The 19,646-nt window shown below is 36.7% G+C and overlaps 1 protein-coding gene across 3 annotated transcripts in view; it reads right to left on the minus strand.

Annotated features, from left to right (window-relative positions):
• LUZP2 (leucine zipper protein 2) overlaps positions 1-19,646 on the minus strand; it is a 474,256-nt gene that overhangs the window by 125,596 nt on the left and 329,014 nt on the right. For all 3 annotated transcript variants that reach the window (XM_072725376.1, XM_072725378.1, XM_072725377.1), the window contains exons 6-7: positions 11,054-11,116; positions 5,187-5,249 (exon numbers count right to left, since the gene is read on the minus strand). In XM_072725376.1, coding sequence (XP_072581477.1) covers positions 5,187-5,249; positions 11,054-11,116 — 126 coding nt within the window. The remainder of the gene's footprint in view (positions 1-5,186; positions 5,250-11,053; positions 11,117-19,646) is intronic.

A 19,646-nucleotide genomic window follows, 5' to 3' on the forward strand; every position in this document is an offset into this window, starting at 1 on the left:
CCAACCAAATAAACCAAGGAGAAAGAAAAATACCAGATTGTATTACTATGGTATTATTATTATTATTATTATTATTATTATTATATACGGGAATCTTTCTTTTTTAAAGCTAGTTTTATAGAAACAGAATCGATGGTCACCAGGGGCAGGGAGAATGGGGAAATGGGGTGATAGATGCCAAAGCATAGAAGTTTCCATTTATAGGGGTCCCTCAGTGGCTCAGCTGGTTGTGTTTGCCTTCGGCTCAGGTCATTATCTTAGGGTTCTGGGAACAAGCCCCGCATCGGGCCCCCTCCTCGGCAGACAGCCTGCTTCTCCCTCTCCCTCTGCCCCTCCCACTTATTCTCCCTCTCAATCCCTCTCTCAAATAAATAAGTAAACAAATATTAAAAAAAAGGAATTTTCATTTATAAGAATAGGTTCTAAGGACCAAATGTACAGCACGATATAACTGTTACTGAGAGTAGCTCTAAATCGTGCTCACCACACACCCAAATAATTATGTGAAGCGATAAATGTGTTAATAATCTTGATCTTGGTAATCATTCTACAATGTTTATGTATATCAAATCATCATGCTGTACACTTTAAATGTATACAATTATTTTTGTCAATTATTCCTCAATAAACTTAAAAAAAACCTAAATTCAGAAAAGTGTACTAGGTACCAATAACATCAAAATTTTTCAATAATTTTAGTGAATTACTTCATAGTAATATATGTTCAATAAAAATTATGTCTCAAGTTAGAAATAACACATTTTTCATCATAGTGTAAGTTAAAATCACAACACATATGAATAGACAGGTGCACAAATATTTATAAGGCTAAAGTTGAGTCGCTTTTGGCATATTCATATGAAAATTTACTCATTTAGAATTTTACAAAGAAATAAAGGATGCTTTATGGTTTAAAATTATGTGGAAGAGCAGAATATATAATATACACTTTAAACCTATCTATTAATCAAAAGGCAGATTATGCCAAGTATAAAAGGAACTAACACAGAAATATAAAATATTTCAAAATATTCTGTGTTGTGGGCACTTGGGTGGCTCAGTCAGTTAAGCATCTGCCTTTGCCTCAGGTCATGATCTCAGTCATGGGATCAAGTCCCGCATAAGGCCCCCTGCTTCTTGGGGAGCCTGCTTTTCCTTCTGCCCACCCCCTGTCTCTCATGGATAAATAAATAAAATCCTTAAAAAAATACATTGATTTTAAGTGGATTTTTCTAATTTGTTTAAAGATGTCATTTATTTGGGAGAGAGAGAGCGATTGGGAGGAGGGAGGAGAGGGAGAGGGACAAGCAGACTCCCCACTGAGCATGGAGCCTGAAAAGGACCTCAATCCCAGGACCCTAAGATCATCACCTGAGCTGAAATCAAGAGTCGGGACACTTAACCTATTATTATTATTCAGTAGCTAAACAATCTCAATAGGACCAAGTTTTTTGGTTTTCGTGCCTTTCCATTTCACGATCCTCAACTTACTAAGTCATGATTCCCCAGTGTATATGATAGTGGTTCAAGATTTATATACTACCCAGGTGCCCCAGAATTTTTTTAGTTTTTTTTTAAATTTTTTTCTACAATGAGAAAATAATACTTCTGAAATTAAACAAGTGTATATATAAAAGTAAAAGAGAACAGCAAAATGGAGAGTAGAAATCCCAGAGAATATCATCTCCACGTGAAATCAAGGAGAATAAAAGTAATATGGGTTTTGGGTAACAGCAGGACCTCACTCCTTCCTCTAGTGGAGAATGTTTACCACTCTGGCAGCCTTCCCAAGCAAAAACCAGCTCTGAAACATTAATAAGGATACTGAATTTATCAAAATATCTGGCAATTTTCAGCATATGCCATTATTTTTAAAATATAATTGAATGCTTCCATAGGACCCGATGCTCCTTCAAAGTCTCTCTCTACTAAAAACTATCAAATCTATTCAAAATTGAACAATTTACAGGGAAACTAGAATTTTCTACTACTCAGAGTTCAGCAAAATATTACCAAAGATGTTCTGTGGGTAATTTTCAAAAATGAATGGTGCATTTCTGTGGTCACATGCCCTCTGGGATTATGTACGTGAGTTTCCACTATGTACTGCCATGACATGTCTACTTATGTATGCATGTATGTATGTGCATGTGCCCATATATATGTGTGTGCGTGTATTTATTCATTCAACATATGTTTACGTAAGACTTAAAATGTACATTGTTGATAGAGTAGGAGGCAAATCAAATGAGTGGGTGCCATCGAGATGAATGAATGAAGATATCATCGCAGAAACTGTTTTCACAATGGAAGCTGAAAATACTAAGGCCTCACTTCTTTTGCACGGATACTTGACCAAGACTGGGAAAACATCTTAAAAAATCTCCTTTACAAAAATGATGACACTGAAGGACCAGCGCCCCTTCCTTTTCTTCTCTGACTTTGTACAAAGTTGGACAAACAGCATATAAATCTTGAACCACTATCATATACAGTGGAGAATCAAAACTTAGTAAGTTGAGGATCGTGATATGGAAAGGTACGAAAACCAAAAAACTTGGTCCCGTTGACATTGTTTAGCTACTGAATAAGTTAAAAAATAAAATTGTCATGTTTATAGACCTCTCATTATCTTATTTAATACAAACCTTGCTGTTAAACAGCTTTTTGGAGAGTGTATATGGCTGAAGGCATCCTAATTTACTCAACTTTATGGTCTATTCATACACAATTCACCTGGTTTCATATATAAGTGCTCCTTTCAAATTGACATGAAATAACAAGGCTTACAAATAATGTCTCATTTTCAAGTCATAAAGAACTTCAACAAATCCTGATTTGGGTAATTTCTGAAAGTTGATAAATTACTAATGTATATTCAACAACTAGCATATTATGAAGAAGTAAATCACTGAAAATTATTGGATCTCCTCATTTTCTTCTCCCAAATTTTCTTTTGCTAACTCTTCAATTTGGGAAATGAAATTCAAAAGATTTTAAAAGCTTCACATGATCTATCTTCACATAAATTTCTCAGCCTACCAACTAAAGCTTATCAGTTTTAGAGAGCTTGGATTTGTTTTATAGCATTCCTGATATTATGAAGTTAAACTAATTGACAGAGAACTAGAAATTTCTCTACAAATGAGAAAATACACATACACACAGATGTGCATGCCCTTTCTCTTCCAATTTCAGTGATTTATTGTTGATGACTGCAAAGAGCTAAGGCCAACCTGACTATAGGAGCTAAGATACCCTGAGCTCGAGTCTCAGTATGAAAGATTAAAGGTAGATTAGAAAAGGCCTTGGGTTTTATACTTTTATCTACTTTTAACATATAACAAAATGTTGACAGGCAGGGGTCAGTAAGCATTAATGAGAATTCACAGTTTTTGTGGTGTGCTGGGGAAAGCTTGGTGTAAATGAGGTGAAAAAAAAGGCAAGAAGCATATCGATGTAAGAGCAAATGGTAAGATAATCTCTAGATTCATGCTTCATATGAAATGAATATTTAATAAATATTGGTTGGGGGTGCTTGGTTGGCATCTGCCTTCAGTTCAGGTCATGATCTCAGGGTCCTGGTACTGACCCTCCCTGCTCAGCGGGGAGTCTGCTTCTCCCTCTGCCCTTCTCCCTGTTCATGATTTTTATATGTCTCTCTCATTTTCTGTCTCGCTCACATAAATAAATAAAATCTTTAAAAAAATATTGGTTGACGTAATAGGAACACCTTGACTCTGAGCCAAAAGTAAAGGGGCTGAAGAAGAGAAATGTGCCATTTCTTATTGTTTTCACTGGAAAAACTGTGGGATTTTCCATCTATTAAATAAAATGAGGAATTCTCCTTCTTTAACTTAAAACTTGCACTTGTAGATTGGGCTGATCACTGTAATGAAAACATTTTAAAAATATTACATACAATGTAATTCATACTTATTATTTATTAAACAAATTATTACTCCTACTAAGAGCCTAATATTTCATCACTCTATTGCATTGGGAAATGTACGTGGACCATAAGAACAACAGTTAGACACCTACCTCTTATTTCCTCTTGTTCAAGGGAGATAGAAGAAAGTATCTAAGTTTCATCTTGCTGCTATAACAAAGTACCATGAACTAAGTGGCTTTAAAAAATATATTCTCGGGATCCCTGGGTAGCTCAGAGGTTGAGCATCTGCCTTTGGCCCAGGACATGATCCTGGGATCCGGGATCGAGTCCCATATTAGGCTCCCCACATGGAGCCTGCTTCTCCCTCAGCCTATGTCTCTCTGCCTCTCTCTTGCTGTCTCTCTCATGAATCATTAAATAAAAATATATATATTTTTAAAAGTACTCTCACAGTTTTGAAAGTCAGATGTGTGAAATAAATTTTATGGGACTAAGATCAAGGGGTTGGTATGGCTGGTTCTTTCTGAAGGTTATAGAAGGGAATCCTTTACATTGTCTTCCCTCCTCCAGCTTCTGTGATCACATAACCTTCTTATTTAGGTCTTTTTTGTCTTACTCTTAAAAGGACTTGTATGATTATATTTAGGTTTCACCTGGATATTTTGGAATAACCTTCCTATCTGAAGATCCTTAACTTAATCACATCTGCAAAGTCTCCTTTGCCATTAGCTATACGATTCACAGGTGCCAGGAATTAGCAAGTGGGTATCTCTGGGAGGCCATTATCCCATTGTTTGTAGTCGATGTCTACCTATACATAGATCTTGACTTGATAATCTTGCAAAGAAAAGTATCAGTAAGAAAAATCAATCAACAATGATTAAATGTAAAGACTCAGTACTATGAAGAGATTTATGCAGGGATCTCTGGAAGTCAAGAACGTAGATCATCAGTGGATCTCATCTCTGGAAATTCTCTCAATCTACGCTGTCCTTAATGTAAATATTCTGAAAGGCCCATATTCCTCAATACTGAATTAAAGTAACTGAAGGTTGCAAAGGGACTTTAAACACTTTGGAGTGACACCTGACTTTGATTAAGAATGTACCCTGGAAACCATATCTGCATTTGTCTCCATTAACTAAGAAAGCAAGAAAATGAAAGCACCTTCAATGCAGTCAAATACAGCTGTTTTTCTTATGAAAATCCAGAAATTAAATTTAACCTCAATGATATTGTAGTTTATGTATTGGACAGGTAGAGGGGGAAAGGAGGTGAGGAAAACGCTCACCTTAAATAATAAATCTTTCTTCCCGTAACGAAGCTCCTTCAGCTGGGCTTGGATTTTTTTTGACTGCAAGAACAGAAACATATATTAGTGCCTAATTTCATTTACATTTTCAAACTTGAAGATTAAAATTGTTTTAAGCTGTTCAGGAATGAATTTTGCAGTCAAGCAAAAGCTTAATCTCTGCTCTAGAAGTTGGACATCCAGCCAGTCTAGGCAGGAGGAGAAAACCTAATCCTCTGCAAAGGAACCATATTATTTTATTTTTTTGTAGAAATTTTACTTTTAAACTTTTAATTTTTCAGTTTGAGTTTAGATGACATATAATAGGAACCATATTGTTTAAAAGGCAATATTTTGCCTTTTAAAGGTAGTTTATTGTTTCTCTCTCCAGCATCCTCCTCCCCCAACCAAAAAAGACTACACATACACACAGAGAATTTTAGTCACCAGAGCATGTTCAACAATCCAATTTTAGATACTAAATACACTTATGTCTATGTATGCCTCAGTTTTCACTGCTTATTTGCAATCACTTCTTTTTAAAGATTAAATATTTGTAAATTTAAATTGACAACCAAGTTTGAATTTGACGTATGTCCAAAGGGAAGGCAGCAAGCAAATATGACAGGAAGGAAAAAAAAAAAAAAGAAGGAGCTAGAATGCTAAGATGCTGAGGTGAAGGGTGTTTGTTCTGTAGAAGAATGTACCTTTTAAGAGAACTATGCCAAATATAAAAGTGCTTTATAACAAGGAAATTTCTCTCACCACCACTTGACTACTATATGGAAGCATATCTGTGAGCCACAGATAATGATCTCATCTTTCCAGTTTTCCAGAGCAGACCCAATTTGAAACATTCTAACATAAGGACCTCAGTTATTTGTCTTCCTGTATGTAAAATCACAGGATTTTACATACAGGACTCCTCAGTAGGAGAATAAAAACACAAATAGATTATCATAGTCACATAAAAAAATGATAATTGAAAAAAAATAATGAAAGAGTTGAATAGGAATGCAAAATGGTATAGTCACTTTGGGAAACAGTTTGGTGGTTTCTTATAAAGCCAAACATACACAAAGGGCATTCATTGTATAGCAATTCTTTCTAGGTATTTGTCCAAGGGAAATTATAATATATGCATAAATGCTTATAGTATCTTTATTCGTACGAGTCAGAAGTTGGAAACGACCTACATGTCCATTAACTGGTGAAGAGCAAACACGTTATGGTACATTCATGAAATACTAGAATATAAGTACTGAAGCTTGCAACAGTGCGGACAGATTTCAAAAGCATTGCGCTATGTGAAATTCTCCAGTCACTAGAAGCTATCTCTTGTATAATGCCCTTTATACGGTATTCTAAAAAAAGACAAAAAAAGAGGGACAGAAATCAGGCCAGTAGGTGACACTGGCTTGGGATTTGTGGTAGAGATTATAACACAGCAAGAGAAAACTCTGGGGATGATGAAATGTTCTATATCCTTAACACATACATTGGTCAAACCCATCCAACTGTATACTTTAGTAGGATGAATTGTATGTAAACTTTATCTCAAACTTCAATTTTAAAAGTCGCTGTCCATAGTACATGCTAACCACAAGATCTTCGTGTGACTATTATATCCCAGTAAGCTGTGACGAAGGTCCTCGTCAACAAATGGAGCCCACTCATATTTTTGAAATATAATTTTCCAAGCTTCCATTCAATGTATATGAGTCTTTCACTGAACCAGCTGTGGCTACACTGGGATTCGGTTTCCTATTTTACACAGAACACGGCTAATGATGCAACATAGCGGAGTTCGCCACGTGGGACACTGTGTTCTGATGGTGTTATAATTCCTAGATTAGTGTCTAATTCTGGAAGCGCCGTCAATTAGAGCAGAATCTTACATGTTCTGTCTGTGGTGCACCAGCACAAGGCTCCACTATTAGGAACGGTTTTCCCAGACATCCCTACCATGAACCAACTGCATCTTGTGATCTAGTGAATCAGGAAATTGATAAGAGCGGATGAAAAGAAACAAAGGAAAGGAAGAAGAGACAAGGGAAGAGGGAGAGAGGAAAATGAAGGTGGGGGGGGGAAAGTGATGATTTGAGACAGAGAGAGAGAGAGAGAGAGAGAGAAGGAAGGAAGGAGGAAGGAAGGGAAGCAGGGAGAGTTCAACACTAACAATTCAGAACTATGCGATTAAGCTCTATACCTAGAAGAAGCAAGGATTTGTGGTTTCTTGCAAACTAGCTACTATTTTTTTTCATTTCCATAAAAAAGGAATCCTCTTTCCCTTGATAGGTTTAGTGAAAGTGAAATGCATGATACAATGCAGAAGAAGCCGAAGAGCCATTGTTGTATGTGTATGGTCGGTCCTACCTCCTAAGAGTAAAAACTCATGGGCGCCCTGAAATCACACCTCTACTCCAGGAGTCTACATTTATTGCAACTCTCTTCTCCTGCCACAATGTTCCCCAAGTAACCCCAAATAGCGATATTCCGGACATAGCATCTCTCTCTTATTACATTAACTTCATCTCCAAGACATTTGCTGGTTTCCATGGCTATACTTAATTTTGTGCTACTGATTTCAATAAAGAATTATTTCTGTTATCTTCTCCAACTTCAAACGCACAGTTCATTGTCTCCCTGCTGTTCCAATCTGTGGTCCAGGGCTAATTTACAGCCAGGATAGTCTCTTCGGTAAACAGATTTTATTTATTTATTTTTCCAAACTAAATTTGACCAATATCAATGGGGAATGAAAGATTACCACCACATATGGTGTGCACGGTTTGCCCAATTTCACTTCTATTCTTCCAAATAATTAATGCTCTATATTTTAAGTGTCAGAAAGGACTAATTTTAACCATCTTGGGTGTTCGTTTTAATGCATATTTATGCTGAATACATAAAAGATAATCTAAACTTTTATTCGTAACTTGAATTATTAAAACATCAATTTTTGTATTATGCAGTGATTCATTCAGGAGCTACATAATAAAAGCCCACACATCTTTGTTCGGCACTAAATGAGCAAGAACAGCTAATTTCCTTACATAAAGTTGTTTATAAATATTTTTTTTTCTTAGAAATTTTCATCACAGTCACCCATCACTTCTCTGCATTGTATATTCCAGCCAACTTCTAATGTTCAGTGAGTTAAAAAGCAAAATCCTATCTAACCATCTGACAAGAATATGCAAAGAATAAGTACATTTTAAGCTGAGCGCATTTGTAAAGCACATTGATCTAAAACCCCATTGACACTTTGTTTTCTTTTAGCTTCCTCGAGCATCATTTTGAAAAATTAAAACTGTCAGAGGGGTAATCTTCAAACCATTGAGCTATTACTATATTGGGGATTTTAGTAATTTTTAAAACTAGCGATTTATAAATGCGATTTTACATGTTCGTGTCATGAAGTTTTCACAAGTCTACGGTGAAATGAAGTCTGTGATGATGATGGTGATGATTGTGAGTATAATAAAAAGATGGAGAAGGCGAAGACAAAGAAGGGGGCCATGATAGAACATTTTAGCTAATTTCTGAGGTTTTTCTTTTCCACAATCCATGTCCAGGTAACATTCCCTTCATGAAATAATAGTGAATATGATGGTAGTGGTATTTGTAGTAGACTCTACTGTTTTCAATATCATTACCTCGGCAAATTAAAATATTGGCACTCCATTAGGTGTCAATGGGATTTGGATATTTATTTATCTATGAATAGTTTAGGGTCACTGATTTAGAAGACAGCTCATTGTAGCTCCTCAGCTGATAGACGACATCACTGTTTTGTTTTGGTAGTAGTGGTGGTGTTAAAATAAATAACTGGATTTATTATTGCATTCTTGGGAAGTGTTTTTGTGACAGGAAACAAAAAAAAAAAAACAGAAACATATGCCTCTATTGCCCAGAATGTTAAACTCTATTTTTTTTCCATAAATAAGTAAGTAGAGAGATAGGTCAAATGAATAAATTCATTTCAACATTATGCAGTGCTAATATATGAAGCATCTAGGAATTCATAAATTAAAATGTAGATAAATATGTTCTCTAAAGAATTGAGATAAATTTTTTAAAAAATGAATAATGCTTGAAGTAAGGGTCTAAAAAATACAGACAGACCCAGATTATTATTGTTGGTTATTTATTCATTTGTTTGTTTGTTTCTGTACAGCACAGACAACTTATCCTAGAGGCCATCTCTCTTTTGGGAGTGTTGTGGAGACTGGGAACATGGGAACCCTCAAGATATGGCTTCAGTCCACATAATCCTTATTCAAAAATTGGTTCCACTTGCTTACCCTCTTATAAATAATATCCAGAGACAGTATGCTACACATTAATATTTCTAGAAACCTAGTAAATTAGACAATGTGTCTATGTTTATTTGGATAGAAAAGTATAATGAGAAAAACAAAACAAAACAAAACACTACACTGGCCCAAATGTACAAGCCATCCCATCGGTTATTCATTTATGGAGCATCAACCTTTAGTTTCCATGTATTGAGCACTTCTACTCATTTCATGTGTAATATTATTGGGAAGGCATTATAAGCAGAGGTTATTATATTTCATGTTAGACTCTAACTTCAGTGTTTATGGCAATGACTTTTACAAGTCTATCCAGGAATATTTTCAGCTTGTTCACTAAAAAAAAAAAAAAAAAAACAAACAAGATCTGGATAGTCATGTGGCCACTAACCTACCAACCTAACGACATTTTCCAGATACCATTCAGCTTGGCTGGGCCTGTGACCTAGGCCTGGCAGACAGGGTACGGTAAGACATGCGTCACTACCTCCTGGTTGGACTTCTAAAAAGCAATGCTTGTGAGTCACCAGGTAATCTACCCCATTCCTTCTGCTAGAGGGTAATAATAGCAAGAAAAGGTCATTGAAACAAAAGGTGATTCCACAATTGGAGATTATAGAGGTACTTCACCAGTTTTGTGCCTTACTTCTAACTACTGTGGGAAAGGGGTTAAACTTTTAGCTTGTGTGAGCCACTTTTCTTGTTCTATCTAAACTGTCACCTTCCCCCTTCCTTCGCAAACATCAGATCTACATTGTGGCCTAAAGACTCTCATACTTGCTCTTTATTGTTCATAGGTTTGTCCATTTAATAAATCCCTTGCACAAAGACTCTCATCTCTGGTGTGCTTATTGGAGGATTCGGCTAACACAGTGACCGAGGTCTCTCCTCCTCCAGGTATAATCACTGACTAGTACATAGGACGCTCTCTCTACTATCACGTTACTATCACCAAGAATTACATGAGCTCTGTGTCTATAAAATTAAATAGAGGATCATAAAGCACAGATGGATTTGGGAAATCAGAAGTACAGGAAATTGATTTTACTTAAATCTGGATTAACCAGAAGGACTCCCCTGCCACCACCACCAAGAAACGCATGAAGTAATTTTCCTGCCTTGCAAGTAGAACCAATGATTGGATTTGTTTCTTGAGGCTTATGGTCAACCCCGGAATCCTCATTCTGACATTTAGTTGTCATTGCAAAACTCTGTAGACATCATCACATAAATAGTTCGAAAAATGAAAACTTCATGGACCTCCAGGTATTTGCTATTAAGAAAATCCTGATAATCCAGTTAAGGAAGGAATCCATAAAATCTCTTTAGGGAAGTGATGCTTAGCTGCCTTTTTTGTTGTTGTTGTTATGCAATTTTAAAATATCCAAAAATGCCTAAAAGTTTAAAATCTGTTTTCATTTTTCTATTCCAGTGTTTTCATTTATATTAGTGAAAGAAGAAGTCTCCAGATTTCTGGGTTAATACAGAAGAACTTGGCACTACTACTTCAGCACTATACATTCCATTGAAGCTAGATTATGCACTCACCTCTTCTGCATGGATGCCACACAGCTTGCTTCCTGACAAGAGTTTGTTCTTCAGGCTTTTATTCTGTTGAAAGAAACAAAGTTTATTGCTAAGAAGTCATAAAACACCAACGATTCCTTAAATACGTCAGGTGCATTTCTCTGTTTTGTTCACGGATAAGTCCTTCAGGGTAGGAGATGTAATGGATCTGTACAAATGAGGGGGACCTCGATCCTGGAGACCCGGGATCGAATCCCACGTCGGGCTCCCGGTGCATGGAGCCTGCTTTTCCCTCTGCCTATGTCTCTGCCCCTCTACCTCTCTCTCTCTCTCTCTCTGTGACTATCATAAATAAATAAATAAATAAATAAATAAATAAATAAATAAATAAAAATAAAAAAACAAATGAGGGGGACCTGTAATGTAAAAGAATTTTCTTTCAATTCAAACTTTGATGTATTAGCACGAACACGCTCATTTAAAAAGATGGAACTTTATTTAGCCTTACATTTAATGCTGTTTTATTATATTGGCATATTGTTGTGTTATAAAATAATTGTAGTTGCAAATCTGCAATTGATTCTGGTTTCTGAAAGCACATCTCTAAACAGCAGCATTTTTTTTTTTATGACTATCATCTGGATCCTAGTTAATGTAGTCACAGACCCACTAGGATCTCTATTCCCTTTAAAGACGATAGTATTTGAGTGTTATATTCTAGAGGCCTGGGGTGCTACTCAAAGGGGTTCCCGATGCTCAGAAGCCATTTCTCTTTCCAGGCTTCGTCAGTGGACTCTCCCTGCTGGGCCTGAGTCTGGACAGATGTGATAGCCCTCTGAACTCACCGTAACTGGCCTTGATTTACAGATGAATGTTTGTTACTTCCGACATAAGTGCCATGTGTTCTTAGCCATCTGAATCTAAACCCTTACAGCTCTTCCAATGACATCTGCCTCATTAAGCTCAGGTTTTTCTGTCTTTGTCCTGGTAACTCGGGTACTTTTAGACAGGCGGGCTAAAGGAGAACAGAACACTCGACGAAACCCACAGGACCCAGACTTTGTATTGCCTCCACAGGAGCAAATCATGTAGTAGGAAGGTACAGCTCATGCAATAATGACTCTAAAGAGAGTAGATGTGATGAGCACTAGGAGCAAACTGAACACAATTTATGCAGAATGAATGAATAACCGAATGAGTGAATATATCAGGTTTGAGGGTTCTCCACTTACAATCCCCACCTTTTGAACATCACTTCCTGTTTTATTTTCCGGTCATGTAGAGAAGGGGTACAGCTGTCTCAGTGTGAAAGGAACCTTTGGCTAATTTTTCTTCTTTAGAGAAGAGTTGAAATTCTAAAAAGATCTTTTCTTAGAATTTCAATACTACGAAATGATTTACACACATGAGGAGTTATCTTGATTTGATTCACTCAACTAATGTGGGGCTTTTTGGTAAATATTCATAGTCATCATACAACAAAGCACACAATTGGAGTTTTTAAAGACAATTCAATATATATTATTCCTATATTGAAAGCTTGTAAACTCTAACAAGGGGATGCATAACCAATGTTCTAACTCTGCAATGTTGCTCAGATTGTAGGTTTAAAAATATCCTAGTTTTCCTTCTGTTTGTGTCTATTTATGATACTTTTGATGTATGCAATCTTAATTTTTTTTCTCCCAAAGTGGTCTATTTCTCCCCTTTTGATTTCTCCTGTTATCTTTGTACATAGAACTATCTTCACTATCTACCTCTTAAGATTTAATAGTCACTTAGGTTTTTCATCTTTATGTTTTGTTTTGTTTTTTAGAGACAGGGCATGTGAGCAGGTCAGAACAGAGCAGAGGGGGAGAGAGAGAGAGGGAGAGAGAGAGAGAGAGAGAGAGAGAGAGAGAGAGAGAGAGAGAATCTTAAGCAGGCTCCATGTCCAGTGCGAAGCTCAATGCAGGGCCTGATCTCATGAATGTGAGATCACGACCTGAGCTGAAATCAGGAGTCGGAGGCTGAAGTGACTGAGCCATCCAGCAGCTACAGATTTTTCATCTTTTTAAGGGTTATACTCTTTTAGTGGAAAGACATGAAATTTAAATAAGGTCAATAGTTTGTTTAATAGTATTATATTCATGTTAATTTTCTGGTTCAGTAATTGTTTTATCTACTCTGGATGATGTTGTATTAAAGGCTCAGGGCAAAGATACACCAAAACATTTAACACTGATTTGGTATGCCCTTTCTATGTCAACATTTATTTCAAAATAAAGACTTAAATTATCTAGGGGCGCCTGGGTGGCTCAGTTGGTTGAACGTCCAACTCTTGATTTTGGCTCAGGTCATGGTCTCGGGGTCATGGGACAGAGCCCCATGTCTGGCTCCTTGCTCAGTTTGCAGTCCGCTTGGGATTATTTCTCTCCCTCTTCTGCCCCTCCCTCTGCTCATGCTCTTTATCTTTCTAAAACACAATATTTTTAAAAAAGTTAAATTATCTAAGAAAAATAAAATGAAGACTGAGCAACTCTGGGCATCATAGTACCACCAATGTCTAGCCAAAGCATTTCGCTGTCTCAGGCGATGGTCAGGCATTAAGCTGTCACCTATGTCACTCACAATGGAAGAAATGGGGAAGACTCGTGTGGAGGTGCAGAGACCTAAGAAGACTGAGTAGAATTTCTTTTTCACCTGTTTTCAAGGGGGCCATCAGCAGCATGGAGGATGAACACCTCTGGGGCTTTGAGCAATGTCAAGAGCCCCCAGGGATTGACTCCCTAGAGTCAGAGTGTGAAGATGTGATCCTGAGGAATGACAGCAACATGCCTCCAAACCAGTGTTGCCTCTCTTCTCAGTGGACAAAACCATACCCAGAAGTATCTTTTGGGTATTCATCAACTGCAGCTTGAAGGAGTCTAGTCCTTTGGCTGTGGATCAGTACCCAGAGTCCCTGGCGGGGACCCCTTCCATTTAATCTGGCAAGCTATGGCATTCCCCCTCCTTAGACAAATTCCAGCTTTCCAGAGCCTGACTATCCTCACATTTCCTGCACTGGGCACACGGTTCTAGAGCCTCAGCCTAATGGGACATATAAAGCCTTCGTGAGCCTGCTCCAGCATGACAGATACCTAGCCCTCCCTCAGGAACCTGCTGTGTGGGCTGCAACTCTGCCCCGGCAGTCGGAGGCACGAGCTTGTCCTTCAACCTGCCTCCCAGATCAGCCCACCCAAGAAAAAGTATTTTTTCCCCCATGTCAGAGACATGTTAGCCTTGCAAGTGAAAAAAGCCAGTCTCCAGAGAGAAGAAATCGGTTCTCTTATTAAACTTCAGTTAGGAGAAGGGAATTCCTTTTTTCAAATCTCATGATTTGCCTTCCACAAGGGCCCACTTGTAACCCAATATAACCTTTCCTTTGGCTCTTTCACTGTGAGTGACATCTGGGAAATATTACCTTTCTTTTCAGCACAAAACCATCAGGACTGCCCACAGCATCATAGACAAATTGGGGGTGAATGACAAGGCTTGGTCTATGACATGGCAGCAGGACTTCCCTGAAAATCCTTCCAGATAAAATGATACATTTCTCCAATATCATTCATTTTCTCATCTGGGAGACACTTTTCTGTTCAGTATGAGTATGGCGCTTAGTCTGTGACAACCCAGGAATTCCCTGCTGTCAGTGAGCCCCATCCACACACCCCCACTTGCTCCTGTGTTATTAATGGAAATAAAATGATTTTTTGATGAAAAAAAATAAAACAAACAAAATTTAAAAAAAATTAAATTAAGATAAATAAACGAGACAAGATAGGTGAAGCGTATTGGATATGAAGATTTATGTATCAACACAAACCATCCACATCAGAGCAATTTCATTAGAAATGATAATACAGTTACTAATATATTTAAAATTTAGTGTATATGGTATAAGTTTACACCTTCGCTTAAAGCTTTTTTCCTTTTTTCTTTTTTTTCCCTTCCTTCCTTCCTTTTTCTTTTTCATTATGTTCAATTCTAAGATGATAGATATAGCAATGAACATAATATGATTTCCCTGGAAGTGCTTATGATGGACTTGGACAATGCGCCTGGAACTGTAGAGGGAAGACTGTTATTCCTCAACATGCATATCCTTGTGACCACCCCAAAATGAGCAGTGATTTTATTATGCGTCCACCGTCTGTGCTGGCGGTTGATAATTCTCGACAACTGTGTCGACCATGTAAAGCAGGATGCCATTTCTAAAGCTTAAGAATTAGAGTATTTCACTGCTTGAAATATACCCAGAATTGGGGATAATAATTATAATCACCCACAAGGGGACCAATTGTGAGACACAAGAGAGACCTGTCAGGGCCCATGCTAAGATTGTTCTCAGAAACATGGATGGCACAGAGCACTGAGGAGGGAATACCGACTCCCAGACACTTCACTGATTTAACCTTTCCCCTATGGTTAGTGATCATAATTCTTCTTTTAATTCCAGAAGGAATCATGGCTTGAGATATCAATAAAATTTAGGCATTAAGAACACAGTTTTTTTTTTTTTTTACAGCTTTACAAGCAGACTTGTGTCATTTCATATACCCTCTAACCAATGGATCTCATCTCTATCCAACCTAATGATGCTTTTATAAGATCTAAAACAACTTACACATATAATTATGCCCAAGATGCCAGGATCCAATTATGATTATGCCTCACTTGAGGGAATATGAAGAAAAGTAGATTAAAAGAGCCATCAGATGCTTAATGTTCTTTCTGTGACACTTCTGCTATCCCTTATTCTAATAACCATACTCTGATTTTTCTTATGAGAAATATACCCCTGTGCTAATTCCATGTGGCTGGTGTGACTCTAACTACATCCCTTCTATCTAGGAAAAGGATAAAACTCAAGGCCAGCCAATCAGTCTTGGTCAAGATCTGACAAAGCAACATAGATAGATACTGCTGATGAAACTCAAATATAAATCTTTTATTCTCAAGAATTAATAAGAATAAGGGTTTATCACTGAGTTAGAACCCATCTGAGATGACCTAACAAGGGAAAACAATACCTGAGTGTGGAGAGAGAAATACTGAATCCGGGTCATGATGTCAGCCCTTCTTCCCTACTTCATACTTGCCTGAAGCCTAGTATGCTCCTGGGTTTTCCAATTATATGCTTCCAGCATAAGCCCTTCTGCTCTCCTGAAATCATACTTAAATCATTTTGTCCACCCTATCTTACATAATCACATAATTCTATCGCATCCTTAGGATTCAGAGTAGCAAAAAATCACATCCAAATAGCCATGCTTATATCTAATGTTTAAGGCCATAGCTTATTTGGATGCCAGCCATCTATTTTGCCTTTTCTAAATGGAAGGCAGACCTTGCTTAGTACCTATTTAAGGAATGTCTCCCAACTGGATGCTGTACAAATTTGGAGTAGCATGAAACAAATGTCCCTATAGCCTTCTTGGGAACCCAGTTTCTATATTTGTCAGCCCTGCCTAAAAATGCCATTTAATATTTCCCACTGTCTACAGGATAAATTTCAAACTCAAATCTGATAGTAACATAATATCTCTCTTAATAGAGTGGCTTAACCTAGTTCTAGTTTTTGCCTGAGAACTCCAACCATCACATTTTCAGTAGAGTTTACATGGTAGGTCAAACCCACCAAATATTCTAGGCTACAAAACGGAAATAGAAGCATGTCTGGTATTTCTCATAATCTTTCTGTATGTAAATGTAAAAAAAAAATCCCGAAATGGCTATGGTCAAGATTCTATATAGTGCTTTCAAGTGAAATTCGGTATTAAGAGGTCTTCTTGCTTGTAAATAATAAAAACCAAAAATGGCCAAATCGAGCAAAACATGAATTCATTGTGAATATTTCAAGCCGAGTACAGTCTGGGGAAGAAGGCTCAGAAAGTAGGCAGAAGCCAAATGAGATGAGGTGTATATGATTATAAGACAGAATAGAGTTACTGTGACAACTGTAAATCACTAGACTTATTCACAAGGCGGAATGATGAGGTCTCAATGAATTTTCACGGTAAAATCATAATCTGGGACCTTAGAATTGTCAAATAAAATAAATTATGTATATGCATTTGTAATGTTGTTTTCTAGATTTAAAAAAAAAAACAAAAACAAAAAATGTAAAAAACAATGTTTCCAGGTAGTCAAAAGCATGTGCAACTAAATGTAAACCAAAAGTAAAAACACCTGCAGTGGTATTCAAACTAAAACCAGAGACTGCAATGCCTAACTGTGGAAAGTAGCTCCTATTTTAGAACTTCCTAAAACTGATTGTTCAGAAAGCGCTATATATGACTGCTTGAGATCCACATTTGTTTAAATTTAAAATGTTTCTAAAATGCCTAGAGAATGGCCATGCTCTTTCAAATAGTCATTTTGAAATTGGAAATCTTATATCCCATATTAGGGAAAACAATATAGTTTATTTATGGTTATTACATTAGGTGTAATATGTAACATAAATGCTTTGCTTCTAAAATACTAGTAGATATTACATTTTATAAATTTTTTAAGAGTCCCTTATTGAAGACATGTCAGGAAAGGGATGGCATACTGGACTGAAATTTAAATCATGAGTGTTTATTAGTTCTTAGATGTACATTTTTTTAACTTCTTACTGTTCCTGAAATCAGGATGTAGTCTACAACATTGCACACTTTCCTTTTAGTATGTACAGTTCACCCACGTTAAGAAAGTTGTCCAGTCATTTTATTATTGATACTCCTTAAAATTTAAAAATTGTTAATCCCAAAGTTCTTGTTTCCAAAATAAGAAGTAAAGAGGTTAATAAAGGGGAGAATTTCTTCCTTCCATCTGGAAAAGTTTAAGTGTAGAGAGAGTAGGGAAATCAGAAATGTATATTTGGCCTTTTTATTTGTTATAAGCCACACAGGAGACAAGAGTATAATTTCAAAACAGAGAGAGAGAAAATTGTCTATGAAACAGTTTCAAGTTGATAATGGAGAGAAAGGCCAAAGGCCTACATATAACATAATACACATATGGATCTTTAGACAAGTGAAATAACTTTTGTCCAAAAGACTTAAAGCTATTCTCTTGAATTCTGCAAAAAATATAATGTAGGTAACAAGGAAGGCACTTACTTGAAACTAAGTGTTTTCAATAATATTTTTTCTGGATCATCCTGTTTAGGTATAATGCTATGATTGAATCTATACGTGGATTAATTACTACTTTAATAAAGATTTATATTTTTCAGAAAGATTTAAAATTGAGTAGCTGTGACTGAAACAATCATTCTATAAACATTTAAATAAAGTCACCAGACAACCTTGCTATCATCCAAGTGATGGCACATACCCCTGCTGAGTGTTGGCCTTGCCAACTTCAATTTTAAATCAGTTGCAGGTGTAACAGAAGTTTTACAAGTGCTAACAGATTTCCTCATTGAGGTTAACTTAGGAAGGGGATGGGATATTGAGGTTGGCTCTAACCCATTAGAAGATGGTAAGAGTGCTTAATGAGAGTTTTATTCTTGGCACCAAACTAGCTCTAATTTCTAGCGTAAGTCATTTAACCCCTAGACATATGTGTCAACATATGTGAAATAATGGAGAATCATCAAGTCATCTCTTAGATTTCTTGCATCTTTTTAAAAGACAATTTTATTATTTATTTGAGAGAGAGTGAAAGAAGAGCACATGAACAGGGTAGGGGTAGAGGGAGAAGCAGACTCCCTGCTAAGCAGGGAGCCCAATGCAGGGCTTCATTCCGGGACTCCAGATCATGACCTGAGCCCAAAGTGGATGGCTAACTGACTGAGCCATCCAGGCACCCCAGATTTCGTGCGTCTTAAGGACGGTTGTCCTACTACCAAGAGAGGATGGGGGGGATATGGACTGATGACTTATTCTGATATCAAGTGAGAGACAAATGTGTGACAGTCCAACTTAGTGAGTAAATTAATTAGATATTCTATTTGCTGCTTAAACTCATCTCATACCTGCAAGAACACTTTTCAAATAGTATGGATACAACGCAGCACAGTTGCTGGGTTCTTGAGGCAAAACTACTGCACTTGAATTCCACTTTTTATAAGCTCTATAATTTTGGATGCACCTCTGTTAATACCTCTATTTTCTCACTCATGTAATTAGGCAACAATCATGGCCATCTTAATGGGGCAGTTGCATAAATGAGATGATATAAGCAAAACACTTATGACAGTGACACACAGTGAGCACTCAAAAAATATTAGATCTTATTATTTCAATAAACCTCACTTCATCTTGTAAAAATAAAGAAAAAAAAACACTTTTCTGATGATTAGGACAGCACTCCAGAAGCTTCAGGATTTCAGCATCGCAAATAAAATATATAAATATATATATAACATATAAATAAAATATAAATACGTATGAATATATACATATATTATAGAAGATGGCACATAAGTTTCTAGCTAAAGACTAAATTAGCAATAAATAAGAGTTTATTGTGGAAGTCATTGAATTCAATGGTATTTCATTCTACGTCTGACTTTTCTTTTAACACAGACAATCCTCTTGCTGCTGGAACCTACTTCTGCTGTCATTAATAACTCCCTTTCCTTATCAGAGAGCGCTCATTC

This window comes from Vulpes vulpes, chromosome 11 (assembly GCF_048418805.1).
Source record: "Vulpes vulpes isolate BD-2025 chromosome 11, VulVul3, whole genome shotgun sequence".
NCBI lineage: Eukaryota > Metazoa > Chordata > Mammalia > Carnivora > Canidae > Vulpes > Vulpes vulpes.